Raw genomic sequence first — 27,696 nt, 5'->3', positions numbered from 1 at the left:
GTGAAGCTACATACTAGGTTGCAGAAACAAACACTTATGTGCCACCCTTCTCCCCGTTCCTCTATACAGTGGTACCTCGAGATACGAGCAGCCTAACATAACGAGTTTTTTGAGATACGAGCAGGAGCTCGGGCCATATTTTCGTTCAAGATACGAGCCCAAATCCGAGATACGAGCCGTGTTTCCGGAGTGTCCCGCTAGTTGGCACGCAGGGTCGAGCATCATCCGAGAGCATCTCTCGCTCACTCGAGATAGTTTTTTCAATATGGCTAATTCTTTTGTGCCTTTTGCTTTAATATGTTTGAGGTGTGCTTTCCAGTTCATGGTGCTGATCAAACATCATTCCTAGGTATTTAACATTTGTGCAGAATTTAATTTTGGTATTATAAAGATAAAGCTGAAGTGTTTGGTGTTTTAACCATCTTCTATCTTTATAGAAAATTATTGCATTTGTTTTATCTATTGAAAAAAAAAAAAAAAAATTGGAATCCTACTGAATTTACCCAGTTGGTATTTTGTGATCACTGTATTGAGGATTCTTTGGGGATGTCTTAGCATGCTACTTTTATAATATATGGCAAAGTCATCAACTTATAAGCTGTTTTTAACTTTTTGGTAAATTTATTGTAATATCATTGAATGCTAAAGCAAATAGAGTACAGCTTAAGACACTGGCTTGGGGGATTCCTTCCTATTCATGAATAAGAATTTTCTGTTTGAATTTGGTAAGTTCTATCTGATAGAAAATTGTTAATAAAAATGTGGCCCCTTATAAGTGAAGTTTTTGTTATGTCAAAAATATTGCCACTTAATTTTTTCTGACCAAATCCTCTTTTGATATGATCCTCTAGACAGGTTAGTGGATCAAGGGTTGATCGACCATCTATTGATCCTGATTGCGTTGGTGTCAGAATTGAATTTTTTGTTATGACATATGTTAGTCGTGAATTAACCATTTTTTATAGTATTTTACATAGATAGCTTGTCAAAGATATAGGTCTATAATTGGATGGATTACTTTAATCTTTCCCATGTTTGTTTATTGGGATAATGATAGCATGTTTCCATTTATCTGGAAAAATACTTTTCGTCCAGATGGTGTTATAGAATTTTAGCAAATATGATTTGACAAAGGGGCTAGTCTTTGTATCATTTCAAATTATATTTTATCCTGGCCTAGGGCCGATGATGACATGAATGTAGAGCATTGTTTAATTCTTCCATATTAAATGCATAAATGTATTCTAGATCTTCAATAGTTTCAAAATTGAGTCTAGTATTTTTTCCTTGTTTTCTTATATTTTGAAAATGTTCATTTAGATTGGAGTAGGCACTATTATGTCCGAGATTTCATATGTGTCATGATATAGTTTCCCATTTTGGTTTATTGCACTTCATGAGTGTCTTACGTATTTTCCGTGAATTTTCCTTACTTTTTGCCAAACATCTGTCATAGATATATTTGTTGACAAGTTTATATGCGTTTGAGTTGATCTGTGGTTTTTTAATTGTTGTATTTGTATGTTGGGTATTAGATTCAGCAGTTGTTTGTTTTTCATAAATAAATATTAATAATTCTATTTTTTATTTTATAATATCCTTTTTGTATTTTAAGGATTCAGAACGCAATTCATTCTTATTGGTATGTTAAAGGGCATTTCCTTAATTTAATTTAATTGTCTGTAAAATTTTGTAGTGTCCTCTGTCTTGGTGGTTAGTTGGTTATAAATACCTATGAAGCACTCATTACAACCACAAGATGAAGCATGTTTGGTGTTGTTAGCTATTGGTTCAGAAGTATTTGATGTTCTAATTCTATTGGTCCTTTTCTGTAGGGGTAAGGAATGCTGGTTTGAGGGGTTATTTGCTTTATTGTTAGTGGAATATTTAGGTCTTGTGGATGGTTGGGGTGCGATAGCTGTATTTTGGTTTGGTTTAATGGTATGATTTTCATTAGCATTTTATAAGGGAATGCTATCATTAGTATTGTCCTTTTAGAACTGTAATGAGTGATTAACTGGTTCTTCACTGTCCAAATGTTGGTTGTGATTGGGACTGAGCATAATTGTGTATTTCCACTTGTGATGAAGTTAATACAATGTCTTTTTTTAAATTGTGAGTATCAATATTAAATTTTTTTCCCTTAGAAAGGGTTTGTTCCAGTATTCTTTTCTTGTCAGTTCGGTTATTACTGTTATTATTTGATTCCTCTTCCATTGGAAATTCTTTTACATGGATATCTGAATCTGAACTAATGTTGGTAGTGGTATAATATCTCTCTTATTTTGGGTTTTAGTATTACTGGCATGAGAATTAGTTTCTATGTTTATATTATTTTGTTTATTATTGTGCTGATTAATGTCTTGATTTTTAGTTACATTTGAAAAGGTGGGGCTTTTGGATGGATTATTAACTCCTCTTACTTTTAGCTCAAGTCTGGCTTCCGTGACTGACATTCCTGTCCTATTTATTAACAACTGAAGTTCTGTTTTGTATTGGTAAAATGTGCATTCTTTAGATTTCATGTGATGGGTTAGCCCACAATTAATACATTTTGGGTGGTTACAGTTCCAATTAGTGGTATGGTTACCTGATGTGCAGACTACACATACATATTGCCTTATTACCTTGAGCACTGTGTACATTGTAGTGGTTTTGAAATGAAAGGACGAACTTCTCTATTTTACCCGAGAATTTTTATTTTAAATGGGAGGTCTTGGCCTGTACTTTATTATGGCAATGTTGATATTTTTATTCTTGTCTTTCCTACTTGAAATTGAGTATATTTCTAGATCGTGAATATGGTTATATCTCAATTTTATGGACTCTAGCTGTAGTTGTTTCGAAGGAAGTTCTTGTTCGTTGTGTGGTAGGATGACTGTACTCTGTACATAATTCAATGTTTCATGGCTTGTAATTATTACTTTTATGTTATTTATTTCTGTTATACTTAAAAAGGCAGTGGAATGGTTTTTATTGGTTACTTGGATTAGCCATTCATTGTCTTTGATGTGTCTACATTCCATGTCCTGTGTTGGATATATGTTGAGTAATTTGTTTCCTAGTATCGCTGCTGAGATTTCGTTGTCAGTTTTGAGGACTCAAAATCTTGACCAGTTATCTGGTCTAAAGAGGTCATCAGAATGTATCAATGTGGGATTAAGTCAGTAATTTTTATTTCTTTTTGGTTCTTGTTTTACGTACGTTGCTTGTCTATAGGATCGTCAGATTTTTCTGTATTGATGGGAGAATTATACTTGTCTCTAATTCAGAATTATTGTTCATTATATATAGTTTCATTGTTATGTTATTGGAGTTTACCAATTGATTTTTGTTTGTTTATTTTTTTACTTTTTATGCACCCTAATTGGTGTTCTGGCTCTCCTACCTCTTGGTGTTCCTTTGTAGCATTTATAGCACTTGCATAGCTTGAGGCTGTACCAAGGAAATTCGGGAGTGACGTGCCAATAGTCATCAACTGTGCCAGACTTTTTCCATCATGGGGCCCAGGGGTACTCAAATCATTAAGTTCAGCAATCATAAACATATTTGAGAGAGAAAAAAAAAAAAATTTGCAAAATTGAATCTTCCGCCAATGGCACAAGTGAGAAATGACTCCCAAATATCCGCGTCCCTACCCCACCCCAAAAGGGGATGGCATAACATGATTAGTGAAGTAAACCCGGTGTAACCAGAATCAAGGTTTTATTCAGTAAACAATTCCACTACAGTAGTACACTGCAAATAAAAAAACATGTTGTTGAACACAGACATAAACATAAATAAACACTTGAATTAACTAAGAAGGTACATAAATCACACTCCTTATGAAAGATAGTATAACCAAGAATATACACAAAGCATATAACATACAAAGGGGCATCATAAGTAACATATACAAAGAATCAAGCATTGTACCATAATCTGGCAAGTCTACAGCTGTAATACGAGACACGTCAGCAAGGTACCACAAAAGTAAACAAAAGCTATAGACCACTAATATGAAACAGGTTTATTTTTACCACATTCTTCCCTTCTCAGTTAAGTCCACTTGGAGTAATCCTGAAGGTACTTTGGAGGTTGCCTCACTCTCTCTGACCTTCGAAGTGGAGGAGGTGAGGCTACCTGTTGAGGGACTGTACGGGATTCCTGAAGAGTGTCTTGCTGAGAAGCAATATCCACATGGGAGAGACCGCGAGCAATCTCCTGAGGAGCATTTGCAACTGACAATTCCTCAGGAACCTCGGACTGAGATACAGGAACCCCAGCATCTGTACTTTCACGGTTGTCACTAGCCATAGAGCAAGATGTCTTAATGCAACTGTAGTCACCCTAACCATCTGGAAGCTTCACATGAGCATACTCGGGGTTCGCCTCTACGATTTCAACCTCATCCACTAAGGGGTCGTTCTTGCTGTATCTTACATGGCGTCTCAGGAGAGCAGGCCCTCCTTGGATGAGCCAAGTAGGCAACGATTGGCCGGTGGTGGACCTTCTACTATGCAGGAAAAGGCGCTCATGAGGAGTACAGTTCGTGGAGGTGCACAACAAGGAGCGTATACAATGGAGAGCATCTGGGAGAACAGTTTCCCACTGAGACACATCAAGGTTCCTTGTCTTAAGGGCTAATGTCAGAGTTTTCCATATAATTCCGTTATATTTTTCAGCCTGACCATTCCCTTTAGGGTTATAAGGTGTAGTGCGACTGGTAGCAACACCTTTCTTCATCAGGAAATCTTTCAGCTCTTCAGACATAAAACATGCACCCCTGTCAGTGTGGATGTACGCTGGCATGCCAAACAAAGCAAAAAGCTGCACCAAACAACTGATGACAGTTCTATGGTCATATCTGCACAGGAAAACAAACGGGAACCTTGAAATTCATCCACAACAGTGAGGAGGTATTTGTTTCTAGATTGAGAGGGAACTGGGCCTTTGAAATCTAAGTTCAACCTCTCGAAAGGCTGGGTTGCTTTGATCAGTTGTCCCTAGGATTTGATGAATTGAGGTTTGAGCTCTAAACACACTTGGCAAGAGGTGGTAATTTTCCTCACTTGCTCTACCGAGTAAGGTAGATTCCGCCCCCAGGACAAAATGCATCATGCGAGATATCCCAGGGGATGACATAGGATTTCATGAAGTTCTCGGAGTTTATCAGAAGTAGTGGCACCACAGATGCGGGAGAGAGCATCAGCTGGTATGTTTTCTGTTCCTGGACGGTATACTATATCATAGTGAAAACATGAGAGTTCAACTCGCCACCTCGCTATTTTGTCATTCTTTATTTTACTGTTTGATTTAGAGTCAAACATAAACTTTACACTACGTTGGTCAGTGATGAGCTTGAAGTGGTGTCCAATTAAGTAGTGTCCTCCACTTCCTCAATGGGGGGGCCTCCACTATGGCATAATCTTCCTTTTCCACTGAGGAATGTCCTTGTTCACTCGAGTGAGAGTGCGGGAAAAGAAAGCCACTGGGCGATCATTCTGTGTCGAGTAGCTGCTATCGCATGATCAGAGGCGTCCGTTTCCAGGATGAAAAGAGAAAGAGGGATCAGTGGCCGTTACCACCGCACTAGCAATGTCTTTCTTCAAGTTCCCGAGAGCTAGCAGTGCTTCAGTGGACAAAGGAAAACCATTGGCTTGTGTGAGAGGGCGGATTTTCTCTGAAAATTTTGGTATCCATCTTGAGTAATGTGCAAGCAATCCCATGGTCATGTGAAGAGAAGCTGCATCTTTAGGGGGTGAAAGATTCCACAGTGGTTGCAAGCGTTCCGGATCGGGTTTGATTTCCCCATCCGTTACTGAATACCAAGTAATTTAATGGATCTGACTTTGAAGTCACACTTGTTGTGGTTTAGAGTGAGATTGTACTCCTCAGCCACCTTCAAAAACCTCCGTAAATTCTGGTCATGCTGCTCCTCTGTCTCACCACACACAGTAACATTGTCAACATAAGCAAAAGTACCACTTACTTTTTCTTTCTTAAGGATTTCGTCAAGCACACGTTTGAAAGCTGCTACTCCATTTTTCACTCCAAATGGAATGCGACTGAACTCATAAAGTTTGCCCCCAGCTTCAAATGCAGTGTACGGTCTCTCTTCTTCTCTTATTGCAACCTGATGGTAAGCACTTTTCAGATCTAAGGTACTGAACCACCTTGTACCGTGCAATGTTGTTCACCATCTCGTCGATATTTGGCAGGGGGTAGGCATCAAGCTCAGTGAACCTGTTTATGGTACGAGTGTAATCTATAACCATCCTCCTTTTCTGATTCTCCCCTGATGTCACCAGCACTTGAGCCCTCCAAGGAGAATTACTAGGCCTTATTATTCCTTCCGACATCATACGCTCAGTCTCGGCTTCAATGAACTTCTTGTCACTCAAGGAGTATAATCTTGACTTACTAGCCACCGGTTTACAATCTGGTGTCAGGTTCTTGAAAAGGAAAGGAGGGGTCACCTTAACAACACCTAGTGAACATATCTTCAAGGGAGGTTTTTTCTCCTCCAAAAATCCATTTCCAGACCAGAATGTTTCCTCAGGAAGTCATGCCCCAGTATCACATCACTACATAAGCTTTGTAACACCTTGAGTTCAACACCGTGATAAGTCTCTCCTTGCAACTCCAAGTCCACGGTGCACAGACCTAAGATGTTTGAGGACAGGGATTCATCAGCCATAGAGACTTTTCCATGCTCTGGAGACATAGTTGTTTTTGTTTTTTAGGTCCACTACATCATGGACGCCAACAAAGCTGGGGTCTGAACTCCCAGTATCAATAAGGGCACTGACCGAGCTACCATTAAGCTTGAGAGGTGTTATGGATTTTTCAAGACACTTAGGGGAGGCCCCCACTATAGAAGCTAGCATTGCTGCGGAATGTTTTGGGCTAGAAGAACCACTCACCTGTTTCACAGAGCGGCACACCCTAGCATAATGCCCTTGCTTCTTACATTTCAAACACACTGCGTCTTTAGCAGGACACTGAGTCCGGGGATGCCGGTTTGTTCCTACAAAAAAAACATCGAGCACCAGAAGTAGCAGCAGAAACAGATCACTGTTATTTTCAGCACTAGATGATTCCTCCTCTCGACTCACTGCTGACACAGCAGCATTGACAGGTTCTGCTGAAGAGTAGGAGGCTGAATGCTTCTGGGCCATTTCCAGAGTGCGGGCCTGTTCATAAGCAGTATTTAGGTTCAGTGTCCTATTCTCCAACAGACGCTGGCGTATTGCACACGAGACCAAACCATTAATGAAGGCATCCCGAACATAACTGTCACACGCTTCCTCCGCAGTTACACTTTTGAATTGGCAGTCCTTAGCAAGTAGCTTCAGTGCCTGCAGGAACTGATCCAGGGACTCACCTGAGTTTTTTGCCTGCGAGTGGCAAGTAAATGTCTGGCAAATATTCATTCTTTGGTTTCACGTACAAAGATGTCAGAACCTCTTCAGCCTTCTCATAGTCTCACACTCAGAAATAAAGTCATACACACTAGGAGCCACATAGTTAGTGAGAACCAGTTTGTCAGCGTAGGGGTAGTCAGCTGCACTGCTTGAACGAAGTTTGTAAATGTCCTCAGCCAATGTGTCCACTCCTTGGCGGCCTGGGCAGAGTCAGGGTCCACCTCGAACCGGGGAGGGTGTAGAAGCCGTTCCATGGCGATTGAATTGTTTTACTGAATAAATTGAAGTAAACCCGGTGTAACCAGAATCAAGGTTTTATTCAGTAAACAATTCCACTACAGTAGTACACTGCAAATAAAAAAACATGTTGTTGAACACAGACATAAACATAAATAAACACTTGAATTAACTAAGAAGGTACATAAATCACACTCCTTATGAAAGATAGTATAACCAAGAATATACACAAAGCATATAACATACAAAGGGGCATCATAAGTAACATATACAAAGAATCAAGCATTGTACCATAATCTGGCAAGTCTACAGCTGTAATACGAGACACGTCAGCAAGGTACCACAAAAGTAAACAAAAGCTATAGACCACTAATATGAAACAGGTTTATTTTTACCACAATTAGTATGGCCTAAGTGTAAGCAGAACCCGCTTGCTAGGACTAAGAGTATTAAAATAATATAATTATCCCCATCCTAATCACATTAGGGGCAAACCAGACAGAATGCCGAGAGTTCTAGTCCTAGAACCAGGGCCCCCCTGGAATCCATGATCCAGTTCCACAGAATAGTTCCGCCTGAAAAACAGGTCTGAACATTGTCTGGTAGATTATGGATTTACCACAGTTCTCACTATTTAGCTTCGGATTTAACTCCACGTTAAGCCATTATACTATACTATACTATGTTTTCTTATTTACTTGATTTCGAAAATTTTGACAAAAATGGAAAAGTCCACCGATATCAACTTGAAAATATATAATGTTACATGGAACTCTTGGGTTCGAACCTAGGAAGAAATTCCTTAGGTTCGAGAGCCCCCATCACCACATCAAGGTCCTCCTAAAATGAAGGGGTGCAGGTATAGGAACTCTTAGTCATTAGACTAAGAGTATTATCCCTTTTGGAACCCACCACATATTTTCAGAGGTTCTTGTGGCCTAATGAAATATTCCTTAACTATTAATATTACCAGCAGATAGTTTCCCATGACAGTATTAAGTCAGTTGTCTCATTCAAAACTTATGTTCTTCTCTAGGGTTTTTAATTTTTAGGGTCTCATACATGTAACCACCTCCTTTTTCATTGTGGAGATTTAATTATCATAATAGAGAGGTATTTGAAAAAAAAGAAGTTTTTATAATAGAATTTTTATTCATCATAATAGAGAGGTATTTAAGAAATTAAAGTTTTTATAAAAAAAATATATTTTTTGAATACCTCTCTATTATGATGAATAAACAATGACCAAACTAGCCCACTTGTGTGGACAGAAACAAAACTGAGGACAACACACACATAAACAACAGTTGCCTTTGAAGGGAGGGGTCAATAGATGGTATAACTAAATGATGTAGATGAAGTTTTTTGTGTTTATAATGTGTTCATCCTACTGATGTGGGACTTTATGGCTATCAAAATAGAGAGGTAAGTATTTAAAAAATTTATAGTAAGGCTTTTTTCAAGGCATAGACTTTCTTAGGTCATTTCTGGGCTCAGCTCGTGTCGGCCTATGAAAGGATCCTTAATATCATTCTTTCTAGGTAAAATTAATCTAAAATTACCAGAGAAAAACAAAATTAAGAAAATGTCAGTAAAACTGACTCGCTCACTCTTAAAAGAAGTGTCGGTATGAAAATAGGGGCGAGTGTGGGAACACTACCGAGCGAGCCCAATCACCAATTAGAACTTCCAATCAGAATCCCCCTAAGAGAGAGCTGATACCAACGGGCGATGCAGCCTCTACTACTACTACTAGAGGACGCCACGGACAGCAACGCCCTAGCGGCATCCTTAATTTTTAGCGCTAGCGTCAAGACGCAATTTTCCCTTGTGCTGTGCTATTTTTGGATTATCTCTATTTTCAACCATGGAACGCTCTGCTATTGCCACGGCTAAGTTAAGTAACTCATAAGTAATATTTTACCTCGTTTTTATCTTCCGGGTACCAGTATTTTCCTCTTAATAGGTCATATACGGTTCCCCGGTTGTCTCGTGGCGGCGCCATGCTGCCTCGTAAGAATTCCCATCCTCCATATGGACTTCTTATACTTATGGGCTTACTATATTACGTTCATTGTTTTTTACATCGAGCTTTAGCTAGTTCAGCCCTCCTACCATTTCTCTTAGTTTGGTATTTAGGGCTACTATTATTATTCCGGCCCAGCATCCCGGCTCTTGCTCTTCATCGGCTATCGCTGGCTCCGAGTAGGCTTCTGTTTCTTGGAACAGTTTGCCTCCTCCTGGGCTTCTTTCTTTTACTAAAAGTGTCTTTTCCATCTTTTCGATGTATATTTTGATTATATTTAGGGCGTTAGGCTAGCCTAGGTGCTTGTTCCTTGTTTTGGTACAGCCTGGTTCACGTGGCCCTCTCACGGTTGTGTTGCTCGCGGCCTAGGCCACTTGCGGTCACGTGTTCCATCGCACCTTACCCTGCCCCTGCCCTCCCTACCTGGTATAGGGAGGGGCTGGGGGACCCCTTGGTTGTCATGACAACCTCAGTTGCCTTCTCTCACTCCTACTCTGAGGCGGCCAGGGGTTCCTCCCAGCGGGGGGGTATAGGGCGACCCACATCATGAGGTACCGGGTCTCTGTGCGGGTAGTCGGTGAGGCGGGGAGGAGTAGGCCATCCCTCCCCCCTCTCTCACTCCCGCCGTGTTACACCGAGTCCTTCCTCCCCCCCACCCCCCTCCCCCAGTTGCTCAGCCACCTCTCTCGCTATACGAAAGGAGCCTTCCGTCGCAGCCGGGGCACCTTTGGTTTATAGTTTACTGGCTCCGCTAGCGGGCGGGGTGGGCACCACTAGTGGTCGGTTTGCTGCCTACTATATCCTTACATCTCTCCCGCTACCGGAAGGGAAGCTTGCTTCTACCCGCGCACTCTTTTCTAGTAGACGGGCGGAGGGAGGTTTTGTACTATTATTATTGTTTTAAGGATATACCCTAATTTTACAATGAATTGTGTAATATGTTTATTTTTATCTACCATCCCCGCCATTTTCCGTCGTGGTTTCCATTTACCACCACTCCTGGTTGGTTCCCTTTTGTGTCTCCGCCATCAGCGGAGCTATAGCCTAGGGGACACAACCAACCTAGGTTACCACACGTATTTGGCCGGGGCCTCTGGTTTAATCTAACTTTATCGCTCCGGCACCAGCGGAGCATTTGTTAGACTGTAAGTGTTTACCTGGTACTCATGTATCTTTCCACTTACAGGCTACCAACTGTCAGGTCCCGGTGGTAGCAACGCGACGTTGTAAAACGAACCCCTGCGGTCCATGGATGAGTGCAGGTCTCACGCCCCGTGTGCCACGTCATACAATGAGATGATCGTCTGGCACCCCGAAGCCTGCGCCATCTGCTACGACCTGGTCGGTCAGCTGGGAGATGGGGTAAGTCCGTGATAGGCTTCCTTATCGTTTACTAACAACTCTTAGTCATAAGTTTGTTAACCCCGTTCCGCCACTGGAAGCTAATCTCGCTTTTCTTTCAGGCTACTGGTGTGAGGGAGGTCGCCCTCGCCACCCTGAAAGCGTGGGTGGGCGGCTTCGGCAAGAACGCCGCCAAAGGCCAGCCCTACATTCTGGATAAAGAAGCTGGCCACCCAGATCTTCCCGGCGGGCAAGTCGACCGGGTACGTTTGACCCCTTGTCCGCTGCCCCTCTGATAGCCTCCATCCAGCAAGACCTCCAGCAATCCTTTGGTGTCGTAGCCTCCCAGGAGTCGGTCCCGGACGTCGCTGCCCTGGACCTTAACATCGAGCCCATGGCGGTAGGGTGGAGGATTTGTTGGTTGAGGTAGGTGTGTCGGGCGCCCAAGGTCTTTCCTTGGGTGCGCCTGGATCTTCTCCTGTCCCTTCTTCCAGTGCTTCATCCAAGGCTTTGTGGGATCTGAGGTCCCTACCCGCTCTCCCGCTCTCTCTGTAACTTTTTTTTTTTTTCCCCAAAGGTGAAGGTGACAGAGAGAACCGAAGACTCTGGCCAAGACAACTTCTAGGAAGTCGTCTTCGTCTTCTTCGGCTAGGAAGCCGTCGTCTTCCTACGCCGAGCGCCGTGGTGAAAGCAAAGCCGAGCTCTTCTCACTCGAAGAGCTCCAGAAGCAGGCTTCTAAGGAGAAGGCTCGCGCTCCCGCCGAGCCAGTGCCTTCTCCCGCCTCCACCGCTTCCACTCCGGTTACGCCGGTAGGAGGAGCAGGGCCTAGCACCTTTGATCCCTCTGCTTTCTCAGCAGTGGTGATGCAACAGGTGGGCGAGCTGGTTGGCTCGCAAGTCTCCCGCCCTGGGTACAGATTCGAGCAGATGTTCGCACAGTTGTCGAGCACTCTGTCTCAATCAGGCCAATCCATTCAAGACCTCTCTAACAGGGTTAGAGAGAATGAGGACGAGTAGCTTGGGCTATCTCAGGTTCCTCTTCCAGTCTCCCCAGCGCCAAGCACGGGGATTCTCCAACTCCCGCCATACGACTCTCTGCAGCTTTCTCCATGGGAGAACCCATGGAGAGTAGCTGCCTACGCCCCTTTCAAGGATGGGATGATCTCCATCCCGGAGTGTGGAACTCGAAGGATTGAGGACTTCGAGTTTTACCCTCCAGGTCTGACGCAGCCTTTCATGGGTTATGCTAGGCTGACCATGACGGCTCTGACTAGGGAAGACAAGATCTCTAGAGAGTCGGTCCTATACAGTAGGGATCATGCTCAGCGGGAATGGGTTCACTGCCTTGAGGACTGGGAGTGTACGAACACCAAACTCCAGGCCTACAAGAGTCCCTTCACTATTTTCGCGACGGAAGAGGAGGTTTCTCTTCCGTTTGCCACAAAATTGGTGGAGAAGTCCCTTCAGGCAGTCCTCAAGGATGAGCCCATCCCACAGTTGAGGGAGGCGGAGTCTACTTCTCCGCTCTTCCCGGCTTTCGGAGAATTGTGGGAGAACTTGCCAGCTACGTTCACGCTTGGCAAGCTCAAACCGGACTGCGCCATGGACCAGTTCGGCGAGAAGCTACCAAGGCTGCCGGATTCCCTAATCCAGGCAGAGTTTGATGCGCGAACCAGGTTTGGCAGGTCCCTCAATTCCCTCATAATTACGGAAATGGCTGCCCTCTCTTATGCTACGGAACCGCTGTTCAAGATTTTGGCGAAATCTCAGTTCCAGAGGACGGTTCTATCGGACGCTTTTGACTTCTTCCAGGCTAGGAGGAACTGCCGAAAGCATGTTCTACAAGAATGTACTATTAGGCATGAGCCGAATAGACTCTTGGCCTCTAGCATGTGGGAGCAGATCTCTTCCCAGAGTCCCGCTGTCAACGAGGTTCACCACGAAGCTGCTAGGCTCAACCAGAGCCTTAGAGCTAGGTGGGGTATTTCCTCAAAGAGGAAACAAGATTCCGTTCCCACTGCTGGTAAGAAACCGAAGAAGGCTGGTAAGAGATTCCAGCCGTATCAAAAACACCAGCAACAGCAGCAATTTGTGCAGGCGGTCCCGGTTACCCAACAAGGACAACCTGCTAGTTCGAAGCAGAACCAGCCTATCCTCCTGTTGTCCCCTCAATCTCAGCCATCCACCTCCTACGCTATCTCGCCGGCCTTCAATCCTACATATGAGGCTCAAGGCTTCAAGCAGCCGAGAGGTAGGGCGAGAGGTTACTTTCGTCAGCGTGGCGCAGGAAGGGCCACAAGGAGCAGCAGTTTAGAGGAGGGCGCGGTGGCCAACCCGCCCATCAACAATGAGGCCCCCCTCCCCAGGTATGGGGGAGGGGGTCTGTTCTCTTCCGCCACAGGTGGGGTTCAGCAATTGGGCACAGAGCATAGTGTCCAAAGGATTGGGCTGGAGTTGGATCAAAGATCCTCCCCCAATCAAATCATTCCACCAGATACCGTCAGAGGAATTGACAGATTACGCGGAAGAACTCCTTCAGAAAGGAGCTATTGCGAGAGTCAAGCATCTAAAATTTCAAGGTCGCTTATTCAGCGTGCCAAAGAAAGGCTCAACAAAAAGAAGGGTAATCTTAGACTTGTCAAAGCTGACTCTTTCATTCGTTGCGACAAGTTCAAGATGCTTACCCTCTCGCAAGTAAGGACCTTACTTCCGCGTGGAGCCGTCACATGCTCCATCGATCTTACAGACGCATACTATCATATCCCTATAGCCAGGCACTTCCGCCCATTCCTAGGATTCAGGCTAGGAAATCAAACATTCTCATTCAAAGTGATGCCCTTCGGTCTGAATGTAGCCCCCAGGGTATTCACAAAAATAGCAGAAGTGGTTGTACAACAATTGAGAGCTCAGGGAATCATGGTAGCAGCATACCTCGACGATTGGTTGATCTGGGCACCAACAGTCGAGGAATGTCTCAGAGCCACCAAAAAGGTAGTTCACTTCTGGAACATCTAGGGTTCCAGATAAACAAAACGAAATCCAGGACTTACTCCGGAATCTCGTTTTTTCAGTGGCTAGGAATCCAATGGGATTTGGCTTCCCACAATCTGTCAATTCCAGTGGCCAAACGGAAGGAAATAGCAAAATCTGTCAGGCAATTTCTCAAGTGCAAACAAACGTCAAGGAGAAACCAGGAGAGAATCCTGGGATCCCTTCAGTTTGCTTCGGTAACGATATCCTTCTGAAGGCAAGGCTGAAAGATATAAATCGAATTTGGCGGTCAAGAGCAAACTCCAAATATCGAGACAAGTTGTCAGTAGTCCCACAGATCCTCCGCAATCAACTACGGCCTTGGTCAAAAGTAAAGAACTTAGCCAAGAAAGTACCCCTTCAATATCCCCTTCCAATGTTAACCATTACACGGATGCATCCCTGTCCGGGTGGGGGGGATACTCTCAGTTCAAACAGGTTCAGGGGACTTGGTCAGTTCAATTTCGCCAGCTCCACATAAACGTGTTGGAAGCAATGGCAGTATTTCTTACTCTGAAGAGACTGCTTCCCCCGAAGAAGTCTCATCTAAGGCTAGTTTTTGGACAGTGCAGTGGTAGTTCATTGCATCAACAGAGGAGGGTCCAAATCCAAGCATGTGAATCATGTCATGATAGCCATCTTTGCATTAGCAAACAAACACAAATGGCATCTGTCTGCCACTCATCTGGCAGGAGTAAGGAATGTGATAGCAGACGCCCTGTCCCGGTCAGTTCCTCTGGAATCAGAGTGGTCTCTAGACGACGGGTCATTCCAGTGGGTAAGCCTGAGAGTCCCAGGTCTCCAAGTGGATCTCTTCGCCTCACAAGCGAACCACAAGCTCCCTTGCTATGTGGCCCCCAACCTGGCACCTCTGGCTTATGCCACGGACGCCCTGTCGTTGGATTGGAATCAGTGGAGGAGAATTTATGTTTTTCCTCCGGTGAATTTCTTTTCTTGAAGGTCCTAAGCAAACTAAGGTCCTTCAAAGGGATAGTAGCTCTGATTGCACCGGACTGGCCCAAGAGCAACTGGTATCCTCTTCTTCTGGAATTGGGTCTCCGGCCTCAACGGATCCCCAATCCCAAGCTATCACAATCAGTACAAATGAGGACTGTGTTCGCTTCCTCAGGAATTCTCCAGACCCTAACTTTATGGACTTCATGAAGTTTGCGGCTAATAAAGATGCTGATATTGATCCACAGAATATTCTCTTCCTGGAATCAGATAAGAGAGAGTCAACCATTAGACAATATGACTCAGCTGTTAAAAAATTAGCATCTTTCTTGAGAGAATCGAACACTACAACCATGACAGTTAACCTGGCTATATCCTTTTTCAGATCCTTGTTTGAAAAAGGTTTAGCAGCTAGCACTATTACTACTCATAAGTCGGCTTTGAAGAAAATCTTTCAAGTAGGTTTTCAGATAGATCTGACTGATTCTTATTTCACATCTATCCCAAAAAAGCCTGTGCTAGACTTAGACCTTCCCAGAGGCCTACTACAGTTTTCATGGTTCTTAAATGTGTCCTCAAACTAGCTTCAGATACTGACAACTCAGCTTGTACATTCATAATGCTCCTGAGGAAGACATTATTCTTATTAAGCCTAGCCTCAGGAGCTAGAATTTCAGAACTGTCGGCTCTATCCAGGGATGCGGGTCATGTGGAATTCCTCCCATCAGGAGAAGTTCTACTTGCTCCGGATCGTAGCTTTTTAGCCAAAAATGAGGATCCTCTTGCAAGGTGGGCTCCTTGGAAGGTTATCCCACTTCCACAGGATCCTTCTCTCTGCCCAGTATCAACTCTTAGAGCCTTTCTATCTCGTACTTCTCAAGATCCTCAGGTGCTCTCTTCATGAGAGAGAATGGTGGTACTTTGTCAGTAAAAGGTATTAGACAACAAATCCTTTACTTCATTAAACAAGCCAACCCTGAGTCATTCCCAAAAGCACATGATATCAGGGGAGTAGCCACCTCAATTAATTATTTCCAACATATGAACTTTGAGGATCTTAAAAAGTATACTGGATGGAAATCCCCGACAGTCTTTAAACGGCATTATCTAAAGTCCTTGGAATCTTTAAAGTTTTCAGCAGTAGCAGCGGGAAACATTGTTTCCCCTGATACTGTATAGTAGTTGTAGTATAGATCCAGGTCTCCTTTCTACCTACATCATCCAACATGCCTCACCTTATCGCCAGGCTACTCGAATATCATAGCCGTAGCCGTTGAATCATATAGTGGATTGTCCCTTATTTTTTTGCTAGGGACATCCACCCTTGTACTGATAATGTACTTCAGTGTTCCTACCCTTATTTTTATGCTAGGATAGGACACAATGTGTTTGTATATATTTTGTCATACTTGTATTAATGATGGACTTCAGTGTACCTACCCTTATTTTTATGCTAGGGTAGGACACAATGAGTTTGTATACTTTTCGTTAAATATGTTAAGTAAATCCCCTTTTGTTTTTATATTACATGCATCAACTGTAATTTCTGTAATTACTCATTTAAGTACTTTAAGGTTACTAACATTCCATTGTTTTACTGTTTAAGTATAAGTTAGTTTAAGTGCTTAGTTTGTATGCTGTAATTGATTTACTTATATTATATCCATCATTTTACACTGCTTTTCATTGTTCCCTTTTTCCCATCTTGTCTGTTTCTCTGGTACTCTTTCATAGGCCGACACGAGCTGAGCCCAGAAAAGGGATTTTGACGAAGGAAAAATCTATTTCTGGGTGATTGGCTCGTGTCGCCCTATGAAACCCCCCCTTTTATGGTTGTTCCCCCCCTTGCAGGACAAGATGTCTTTAGGTGTTTTTAGATTAAGGATGTCCGCTAGGGGCGTTGCTGTCCGTGGCGTCCTCTAGTAGTAGTAGTAGAGGCTGCATCGCCCGTTGGTATCAGCTCTCTCTTAGGGGGATTCTGATTGGAAGTTCTAATTGGTGATTGGCTCGTGGTAGTGTTCCACACTCGCCCCTATTTTCATACCGACACTTCTTTTAAGAGTGAGCGAGTCAGTTTTACTGACATTTTCTTAATTTTGTTTTTCTCTGGTAATTTTAGATTAATTTTACCTAGAAAGAATGATATTAAGGATCCTTTCATAGGGCGACACGAGCCAATCACCCAGAAATAGATTTTTCCTTCGTCAAAATCCCTTTTTCCTCTACATCTTATTTAATAGGCAAGTGCATATGTAGTTCTTTTCTGGAGTACCCTTTGACTTGTAAATTGCTATCCTCATAGTTTTAATGTCATTATCAAGGCTTTTACCTTGTTGATATGGCTGTCTGTTTCTCAGAGCCATAGGTTTAGTTGCCTGTCTGAATGCAAGGGGCTTGGAAATTATTCAAGTTCCAGTTAGCTAATTCATTGGTGTTTTACTGTTCAGTCCTTTTCCACTTAAGTTTTTTGAGTGTTGTGGACCCAATACAAGTTGTGGGTTTTTGTACCTAGTTGGCCAGCCTACACATAAAACAGGCTGTTACCATAATGCTTGGGTTTAATGGCTCTGTACATGCATGTGCAAGGCTACCATAACTTTTTTTTTTTTTTTTTTTTTTTTTTTTTGTCTGTTAAACAAGACTATGGTGTCTGGGACATTTGAAGACTGTGCATGTGGGGTAATTATAAGTTTAATATTGGAATTGTTTGAGTAATTTATGTTATCTGTTAAAATGAGATTTTTCTCCAATTTTTTCAGAAAGAATTTGTCATATGCTTATGCCTTCCTTGCTTGGAATGTTTTTGGTTATGTTGCCTACCTTTGTTATACTGGACGTCTGAAGAAGGCTGATGAGGATACAGTTTCACAAGGTACAGTGCGGAATTGTATGCATACATATCAAGTGAAAAATATAAAAATACAGTAGTATAGTATAGTAGTAATATTTAATAAATTAAACTAATGTGAGCCATGCACTTCAACTTTAAAGTACATGAGCTTCCTATGTACATGTCTGTACTAGGCTAACCATTATTTTACTTAATGCCATAGGACCTGAGTAGGAGAAAGTGCAAAATACAGAATTCCAGTTTTCATGTACAGTTACCTGTAATTGAGTTGCAACCCAGGTAATGGACTAAAAAATTTTTTTACAATACCATTTGTCAACATGTAAATCTCAACTAGCTCGGTGAAAGAAGTACTATATCCAGTGTTGTCTTTTTTGTTGTATCTTTCTACTCATTTTGCTAAAGGTGGTACAAGCTTGACATTAAGGTTAGGTTGTCCTTCAGGAGAATAGAATATCTTGCTGTACAATTAATCAATAGATTGTGTTTCACGATTGAGGATTAATTGCACCTGATTAATCAATGGCTTGTATTTTGTGACTGAGAAACAATTGCTCGTGCAATGGTGTCTGATAAGCCTAGCCCTTGCTATATTGCTGTAGCTGTGTATCCCTTTTATGGATGAATGTGTTTAGTGTCAGGGGTTTCCTTTCTTTATAAGCACTCTATACTCCTCACTTTTCAGTTTGAGAGCAATTTGTGTATGTTAGTACAGTACACGGTTTTTGTATCTTTTTATTTTTTTAATTTTTAACAGCTTGCTTTACAAGTTTATGCAATTTTCTTATCACTACTATATTTGTGATTCAATTTTTTTTAGGAGAGGTATGCTTCATAGTCCAGTAAGCTTGTCCTTTCAGGCTCCTTATCTTTTGTTGTTGGGAAGAATGAATCAAGAGAATAACTGCAGTAGTAAAGCCATGGTATATCAAAACTTGAAAATGCTGAATTCGGGATAATTAGTGCCAGAGTACTCGTAGCCTGTGGTCAAATTAATTGAATGGGGTAAAAATGCTCATATACTGTATGTTCTTTTATCCCAGGAGGTGAAAATAGATTCTGGCAGATTGTATTTGTAATAGTGGCAGTCAAGGACTGGCCATGAAGTTACTACTCTCTTAAAGTAAACACTAATACTGTATGTTTATGTTGAAATGTGGGCACTGTATTGTTCTCTCTCTCTATGTGAGATGACTGAAGGCTTGAGAACTTGCCTTATCTTACCTTGCCTTGCCTTCTCGTACCAATCTTGGGTTACTACTTATATAGTCGCCTTCAGCTCTTAGAAATGTCATATGCATGCTCAAACATATGCATTCCCATGGAGTAGACATTTGTAAAATTGGTTAACATGGCCAACTTGTAAAACTCTCAGACTGGGGACTGCCTAACGGAATTTATCCTGAAAACTGTAATAGAAAATATTACTAGGGTGAATTACACAAAAGAAAAGTAATTATTACATAATTGATAATTTGACAACACACCTCCACTTAAGAAAAATTACTTTAGTTTTTTTTTTTTAATTTAGCCTGCTAAGATAATTTGCACCACATTTCAGCATTCCTGGAATGATTTCCGCTTGAAACTTGTAGCTCTGGAATGCTATAGCCCACCTCATAATCATAGGATTTTCAATGTTGCAATCTTTGGATCTAAGCAAGTGGCTTGTGTCAATCTGTGTCAAGAAATCCACCCCAAACTGGTAGATAGAATCTTTTAAATGCACACATTATGGTATTGCTAGGTTTATAAGCAAATAGAAATATTCCATTTGCGAGCTTTTCCTAGAGTATCCCACCTTGTCCTTTATTTGATGCATCCATTTTCTTTATGTAACTTATTGAAGTCTGGGAAGTCTGGTACTTGTATTACTGGTGCATTTTCTAATGCTTGCTTCAATCCATCAAATGCCTTTTGTTTGGTTTTCCCTTTTTTACTAAGTCAGCCAAAGGCACTGGAAAATTTGTGTAGTTGTTCAAACCTAGGGATAATCTAGTGTCTTTGTCTTTGGTAGTGATGCACTTTGCTATATCTGTTGTATCACTTGGAAGATTGGATAATAAGTCAACAAAACAGTCAGTGTTCTTAGGTTCAGTTGCCCTCTTTAGTGTCTCCCTGTTGAAAGTTGCAGCAGAGAAAGTTAATCCAAATGTTATCCTCTGGAATGGGTAGTATCCACTCACAATTGTGAAAGCTGTGTTCTCCTTTGACACCTCTTTTATTGGGATCTGCCAATATCCCTTGCTTAAGCCTGCCAAGGTGAAAAACTCCCATTGATTCATTATCAGAATTACTCACCAAAGCGTCCTTATGTGTCCTTCCACTTACCACTTCAGACCCAATGTACATTTCCTTTGATTCATCATCACCTACTCTCAGGTCTTCTAAGATCTCTAAAACATCCTCCCAATTTAAGTTCTTCCCTGACCAATGCTTCTGATCTTTTTTCTTCTCATTCAAATTTACCCTAATTTTCTTGGGGATGGTGGCCAAGAACTTCCACATGTGTTTGTTTTCCTCAATTCCTTCTTCTCCATACTTCCCTCTGGCCAATGACTTATAGGCAATGTTCTAGGCCAATATAAATCCACTTCTTCCTCAGCCTTCATTTTTACCTCCTCAAACCTATCGTCCTTTTGTAGACACACCCTTTACCACACACCCTTTCATTCTTTTCACCAATCCAGTCACTTGCTTTGACTGACTCATAGCCTGGCTCACTCTCACACATACTTCTATAACACATCTTGAACCGCCCATCCAGGAACTCTCTCAGTCGCTTCATCCACACACTCATTCTCCCCATATTTTTGTCTAAAATACTTCTCATACTCATCAAAAATCTCACATATGTCTCTTCTCTTCCCAGTGCAAAATTTCTCAATCCAGGAAACCTCTTTCAGGAACACTGTTTTTGCCACTTTCTCCTTTGGCCTCAATCAATCCTTCACTACTATGTAATACTACTACAATCTTACTGTCATCCTCAACTTTTCAGTCCAAACTATCCCCCAAAATCCAGAACTAGACTCCTCTTTCCTATGCCTTTCCCCTTTCATGTTCTCCTCTTCTTTCCCTTTCATTTCTTACTTTTCTCTTCCTCATCACTTTCACTCACCTCACTCATACCGTTCTCATCCATGGCAGGTACCTCCTATCCTTTCTCAGGGATCCTTTTCCTTGCACCTTTTACCCCATTATTCTCACTTTCCTTCCAAACACCAGGGCTACTCTTAGCCATTTCAGCCATTTTCTTTGCCATCTTATACTTATTCATCCATCGCATCTCTCCTTGTAACCAATCTATTTTCCCTTATCTGGGCTTCTTCTAACTTATCCTAATGCTGATCATTATCTACGTCAGCCTCTACCACCTCTCATTCCAACTTTGCTCCCCTTCACCTGACCCAACGCTGTCCAACTCTGCTCTCTCTGCCATCTCCAATTATGTACTCCACTCTTACTTTACTATCAAAGGCCCCACGTTGGGCACCAAATTATTATATAGGGGCTTTTGATCTGGACACATTGGGGCAATATGATGGAAAAAGATTTGGAAATTATTAAATGAAACTGATTTTCTTTAACTTAATTTATTTCCTTAAACTACAGAATGAAAACTTCATTTTTCCTTATCACTCATCAAAACTTATCCTCCTATACCTAACTTAGCCTAACCAAATACTACCATGACCCCCTGAAGAACCTAAACCTAATTCCTAGCCCTAAATGTATAGTATTTTCTCCCTAACTATCAGAAGAACCTTAACCTATTTAAGCCTTGCTGTCAATAAATCAGAAAAGCCAATGTTATATTCTTTACTTCATAGTTTTTCATTGTCAACATTAACTTCTTCATTAACCTTTTTCACTTCCTTGATTCACCTCACTAGTCTTACTTTTTTTCTTTCCTGCTCCTTTTTGTTGGTTTGGCGATTTTGTTCCATTCTTCACACACTGTGTATACTTAAGGTTCCAACTGATTTAAGGACCCATCAACTTTTTATAAATCACTCATTAGCCCAAGTGCCCTTGTTTCTGCAATCTGACAGTTTTCTGTTTCTTCTCTCTAAACATTACACTTCCTTGCAGAGACTGAATTCAAGTATAAAAGCAGAATGAACGACAGATGTGCCTGTGGAAATTTATTCTCAAGTTCCTTCCACTGGCATCATATTATGACCACTTATGTCTTATCTGCTTTTTATCTCTCGTCCTCTTACTTCATCTGTGCTTCTGATTCCATTGGCTAAAGAAGTGACATTCTGAAGATGTAATTAGCTGGTTTCAGCCTCTCCAGCTTGTAGCCTGATTTGGTAATTGCCAATGTATATCCTATTAGTATGTCTGTAGGCTCCCATGGTCCAAGTTAGGGGTGCGGATCCTCTCTTCATAATCACACAAACAAACTACAAGTAAAAAAGAAAAATGAAAAATTAATACTCCCACAAACAACAGTTTCATAAACAGTATTTGGACAAAAAATAAATAATAAAAAAATTCAGTCATATAAACCAACCTTTTTCATATAACCACCACAGCGTCACAGTTTGTTTCTTACTACTACTACTGGAGGGCCATCTAGATCTAGTTGGGGGATTGCCGTACACTGGCACCTATAATTTTGGTGGGGGAGATTCCTTCTACTCTTCCCCTTATGTGTTATGAACACATATGGGTTCTTGCCATCGACCCCATCCTGGGTAAGTTTGGAACCATATGGAGTGGAGTTCGTACAAAGCAATATCATATACTCGGTTCCTGTTTTGATTACGGTCTTGTGTTTAGTTGTATTTGCTTTGTTTCTCTTGGGTGAGTTCATTAGAGTAAGTAAGGTTAGTGTTATGTTGTAGAGCTATTGCTCCTTATTGGAGAAAGCTACCCTGAACTGATTAAAAACCACCTTTTCATGCAAATTGGTTTTCTTGATAGAGGGTAAGTTTACCTCAAAAATAATTATTTTTTGGATAAAATAAATTTTTTAGGTACTTACCGTATGTCATTGAGATCCCTTCTTCCTCCTCTCTTAAGAGAGGAATGACAACCAAAGCAGTCCGTGTCTTACCTCACCCTTCTAAGGGTAGGAGTAATACTTAGGAGTCTTTGTTAACAACTGTTTCAGTTTTAACAAGTCGCAATAAAGCAGATGATAGAAGTTAAATACCTAATTAATTGATTTCATCATAAAAGTCAATGGTTTTATTTTATATGAGGGATACTTTAGAACAGCTGGACTGGTCATTAACTTATTAAGAAGGTACAGACAGTCCCCATTATCGGCAGGGTTCCATTTGTGATTGTATGACGATAACCAAATGATAACCGAAAATTGGTGATGACAGTTTTGATCCCTGTTTATCGGTGCTGCTGTTAAATGGTTGATCAGTGCATATCGGCGCCAAAAATCCAGTTATCGTCATCTCTAGACAAGCGCCGTAAAACTGGATTGCTGATAATCAGGAACTGCCGGCATTTACTGGTTATTAGGTAGGTGAGTTGGTGGTAAGTTTCCCCTGACTGTCCTGCTTGTGTTCATTTTTTCTCCAGCTTGATGAAGAATGCATTTGTCTGTGGCGCTGTTGTTCTGTCAGGTGTGCTGGTACAAGAACTTGACTTTGCTTGTCAGATGCTTATTCATATACTTTTGGTTTTTTATACCTTTTCTGGTTGTGGAATACCTTAAGTAAATTGCAAAAACTAGTTATTTGTCTGTGGGCATACTGTATTTGCAGTTTTTGTTCGAATGTTAATTCTTATCTGTATAACCTTTGATGGGGTTGGTTGGCTTCATGGGCTTTCCTTGCACGAGTGAGCAAAGCAATTATCCTTTGTTAAGAGTTATTGCTTTTGCATAAAGACAGATGATCTTTTGATTTTTGGAAGGCTCATGCCTTCTGTTTTTCCATTTGTATGGGATTTTATTGTGGACTGTATACTGTCTGTGCATCAATTTTCCTCTTGGCCCCTGCCCTTGTGGTGACTATTTCTACATAGTATACTGGGGGCTCTTTGTCTACTATATGGTCATCAGGTGAGCCCCTTGCTGCAGTTTTAGTTTCTTTTTCTTGTTGCAGGCACCCACATATCTTTGTGTGTGAGAATGTTGTGAGTAGTGGAGTGACGTGCTTGCGTGACTTGAAGCACAGGTGTGCTTCTACTTTATCATCTTGGTCATCATCTTAAGCCTTTTTCTCCCTTCCTCCTCCATGTGTTACTTGCTAGGTCTTGAACTGCTAAAGGGGCATGACATGAAGAAAACTTGGAAGTCCTCTCTCTGTGTTGAGTCCTGCTGGTCTTTCCATGGGTGTCACTGTTCTTGAAAGAGGGGTAATGGTCACCTCTCCTGTATGGTACAGCTGTTGAAGGAGAAGGGTTGACAATTGACAGTTATAAGAATACTTGGAACCTTCTCCCTGAGATTTTTGAGAGAACAAGTCCTCTTGTCTCCCTATTTCTTCAGAACCATAGGGGGAAGGAGAGTGGGTCTCCAAAGTACCTTTTTGTCTATTTATGAGTGTTAGAATTTCTTAGTATGGTATGTTTTTGGACACATTTGTTACCCATGTACTTGGTTCTGGCCCTGATCTATGTGAACAAGTAATATCCATATGGTTTTCATTATAAATGTGTCCAGTCTTGTCCATGGCACCAATTCTTACTCTTTTGGTTTGGTTACCACCCAGCATTGTCCTGCTTGTTCCTGGCCACCTTTGGTAGGACCAAGTCCTAACTTACGTGAGCCCATTACCTTTCAGCATAGTAACTGTGTCTGGCTTACTTCGCTTAACACCAAAATTACTGTATCTGTGTAACTGTTTTGTACAATCCTTTCTTGTTGGGACTTGTCAGAGTATTTTCCTGTTGTGGGCTCTGTGTAGGATCTTCAATTGAGTTGAAGATGCTCATCTAGCACCTTGAAAAGGAGTTTCTGTTTGGGTAAAAATACATTGTAATTGGGATCTCTTGATTGTCTTAAAGAGTCTAGGAAATCTTTTGAGCTTCCTTTTACTGGTGTTAGCATCTTTAAGATTAACCAGCAAAATATGTTGTCACACACACAGGTTGGGCATAAGTGGATTAATATTATTTGGCCTTAATATCATTGTGAAGACTTGAGAAACAATCTCTTACTATGTCAAGTGAGGGTTATGAGGATCTACCTGCTTAAGACTAAAATCCTAAGGGACAACACCCTAAGACTATTCTTGTCCATAGGCTAAAGAAAAAATAATTGAATGAAGAACATGGTCTGCTTTTGGTTGTGACTTGAAGTTTTTAGAGTGTAAGGTAATGTCTGGCGAAGCAGAACTGGTAAGAATGCAAGCCCATGATGTCCAACTACTCTTTACTTCTATTGCTTTTAAACACCCTATAATTGTTTTCCATTTTTTGTAATATGCTAAACTGCTGATGTACCATTAATGGCAAGCACATGAGGGGATGGCCAATAACTGTACTGAACTAATACCTTAGGGATGTGGTGTGCATGCAGCCTCCCTCCTGGAGAGTGATCCTGGCATATACATATATGATGAATGAGTATGTAATGAAAAAAACTGTTTTTTATGGCAAAGTATTTTAATTCAGTTCCATTAATCATATGATGAAAGCTGCCTCCCCCCTCCCAATGAGTCTTGCTGCCTGACATGACAAGTGATGTAGTAGTTAGTATGTATATAACTTGAGAATTGACAGTTTGCATGCATAGTAAGTCATCATCTTCTGATTGGTAGACAAAAAAACTGGTGAACCATGGAAGTTGCAGGCTCCAAAATAAGACTTGTACATGATTTATGGTTATGTATGAAAAAACACTGTTTTGCATCATAAAAACAGTTTTATATGGAGGTCTGAGCAGCCTTCAGTAAAAACTAGAAAGGCAAAGAAGCCCTGCCAATCTTGTCAGCTGTAAGTTGTCAGATATAATTGAGTTTTTTATTATATTGTTTTTATTTCTATGAGTTTAACTCTGCTTCAGGACTATTTTGGAATTTTACTCATATAAAGCCCTGCTTGTATGAGTCATGATAAATTATGTTATTTCATCATGTGTACAGTATTTGTTTTGTGAGTGATGTCAGGTTTTCTTTTGACAGGTCGGTATTTTGCTAAGCTGCTGCAGGCAAAAAATGTTACCTTGGTACGTGTAGAGGGCTTGACTCATGTATCCACAGTAAAGCTTGATGATGAATATAGCCCAGAAACACCTCTTGAGACTGTTGGAGAAGAATTAGAGAATATTACTGAAGAAAATATCTCTGGAAACACAGAGGTTTAGAATAACTCATTTATTTTAGCATTGTATGATAGCTAAATTTTTCAGTAGATATTGAATAATGTTCAGAACTATGATTTCCCATGTGTGTGTCACTAGGTATTGGAATCATCTAGGAGTTATTTTGAAAAGGAATTCAGATATACTTCTGCCGGTCAGTAGGTTTGAATACTTTCATACTTTAGAATCTTTGCACAGTGGAAATAAATGCTCAGCTTTACATGTGTCTGGTGATAGAGGACAAGAAGTCTTTGGAGTTCTTGCTCCGTATCTAGATATTTCCAAAGCTCTTCAAAATGTGTCCAAGCTTGAAGACAATATTAGCCTTCGTAAGATGAATCTGGACATAAAGCAGTTCAGTGCGCTTTGGTATGAATTAGAAAGTTTAAGATCGCTTAAGGATAAATTAGAGGTGAAAGAACTCTGTAGCTGCTACAATGAAGCTTTATTAGGAAAGGAAAAGAAAGAGCTAGATGTAGAAAAGATTCAGAAATTAAGAGCCCATGGCAAAGAAATTCGGGAGAAATTAAAGGTGATTACAAAGCAGGTTCTGAATTTGGAAGACAGAGTTGTTCTTTTTTACTTGAAATTGCCAAACAAATTACATCATACAGCATGTGGTGCAGATAAAATTCTTATTAGTTTATTTGATAAACCATGCTTCAAGTTCAGGGCTGAAGGACATGAAGTATTAGGAAAAATGAGACATGAATTGGAATTTATTGAATGCTCTCCCACTGCATACTATTTGAAGGGCAGATTAGCAATGTTGGAATTGGCATGTAATGGCTATTTTTCCTCAGTATTTAAAAGTCATGGTTTCATTAGCCACTCCAATCCAAGATTTTGTTAAAGGAGTTGTTGTTGAACGGGAGTGGCATAATATATCTGAAATTGAGAAAGTGTTCATGTTAGCCAGTCATAATTCAGATGGTGATCCAAATGCACAGTACCTTGTTGGTGGAGCTTCTATACAAGCATTTGCTTCATATTTTACCAAGCAAGTTATTGATAATTGTGAGTGTTTGCCACAGAAATTATTGGCAGTTGGAAGAAGCTACTCCCCAATATCATGTAAAAGTTCAGGGTTGTTTAGCAGTTGGCAGTCCACTGTCTTGGATGGTCTTGTTTTGTTTAAGAATGATCCTTTAGTTGAAGAGACGATGATTAATGAAATACTTATGGCTATGGTTCAGTGTTATACACAATTAAAAATACATTTTTATATTAAACAATATGGAGCTCATAATTTACAGCCACACGAATCTGCTGCTATGGGAGTGCTAATGTATTCTCCAGTAACAGACATGTACTGGGAGGTTGGCAGAATATCAGTATGTGGAGACTATATCAGTAAGAGACTCCTAATTCTTCAGAAAATAACAAGTAATTCTGCAAGTTTTGTATCCATGATCCATGTAAGAGTTTGTAATGTTACTCGTCTTTTAGCACTTATAATGGAGAATGGACAGAACAAATTGGGAAAGTATGATATTCCTGATGCTGTAAATAAGTTCATGTGTATATGACATTACTTTGTAAAATTAAATATGTATTTGTGTTGATGGAAA

The 27,696-nt window shown here is 41.0% G+C and overlaps 1 protein-coding gene and 1 pseudogene across 1 annotated transcript; one reads left to right on the top strand and one right to left on the bottom strand.

Moving 5' to 3' along the window:
* Positions 1-27,696, top strand: part of LOC135224535 (serine--tRNA synthetase-like protein Slimp) — a 34,215-nt pseudogene extending 6,519 nt beyond the window's left edge.
* On the bottom strand, positions 6,675-7,418 carry LOC135224802 (uncharacterized). The gene has a single exon (XM_064264125.1). The coding sequence runs from the start codon at positions 7,416-7,418 to the stop codon at positions 6,675-6,677; it is 744 nt and encodes a 247-aa protein (XP_064120195.1).

Source organism: Macrobrachium nipponense, chromosome 12 (assembly GCF_015104395.2).
Source record: "Macrobrachium nipponense isolate FS-2020 chromosome 12, ASM1510439v2, whole genome shotgun sequence".
NCBI classification, from domain to species: domain Eukaryota; kingdom Metazoa; phylum Arthropoda; class Malacostraca; order Decapoda; family Palaemonidae; genus Macrobrachium; species Macrobrachium nipponense.
This window is presented reverse-complemented; position numbering and strand designations above follow the sequence as displayed.

Bases quoted from the DNA above. Each gene is read 5' to 3' on its own strand.
- LOC135224802 (XM_064264125.1), bottom strand. From the start codon at position 7,418: ATGAATATTTGCCAGACATTTACTTGCCACTCGCAGGCAAAAAACTCA.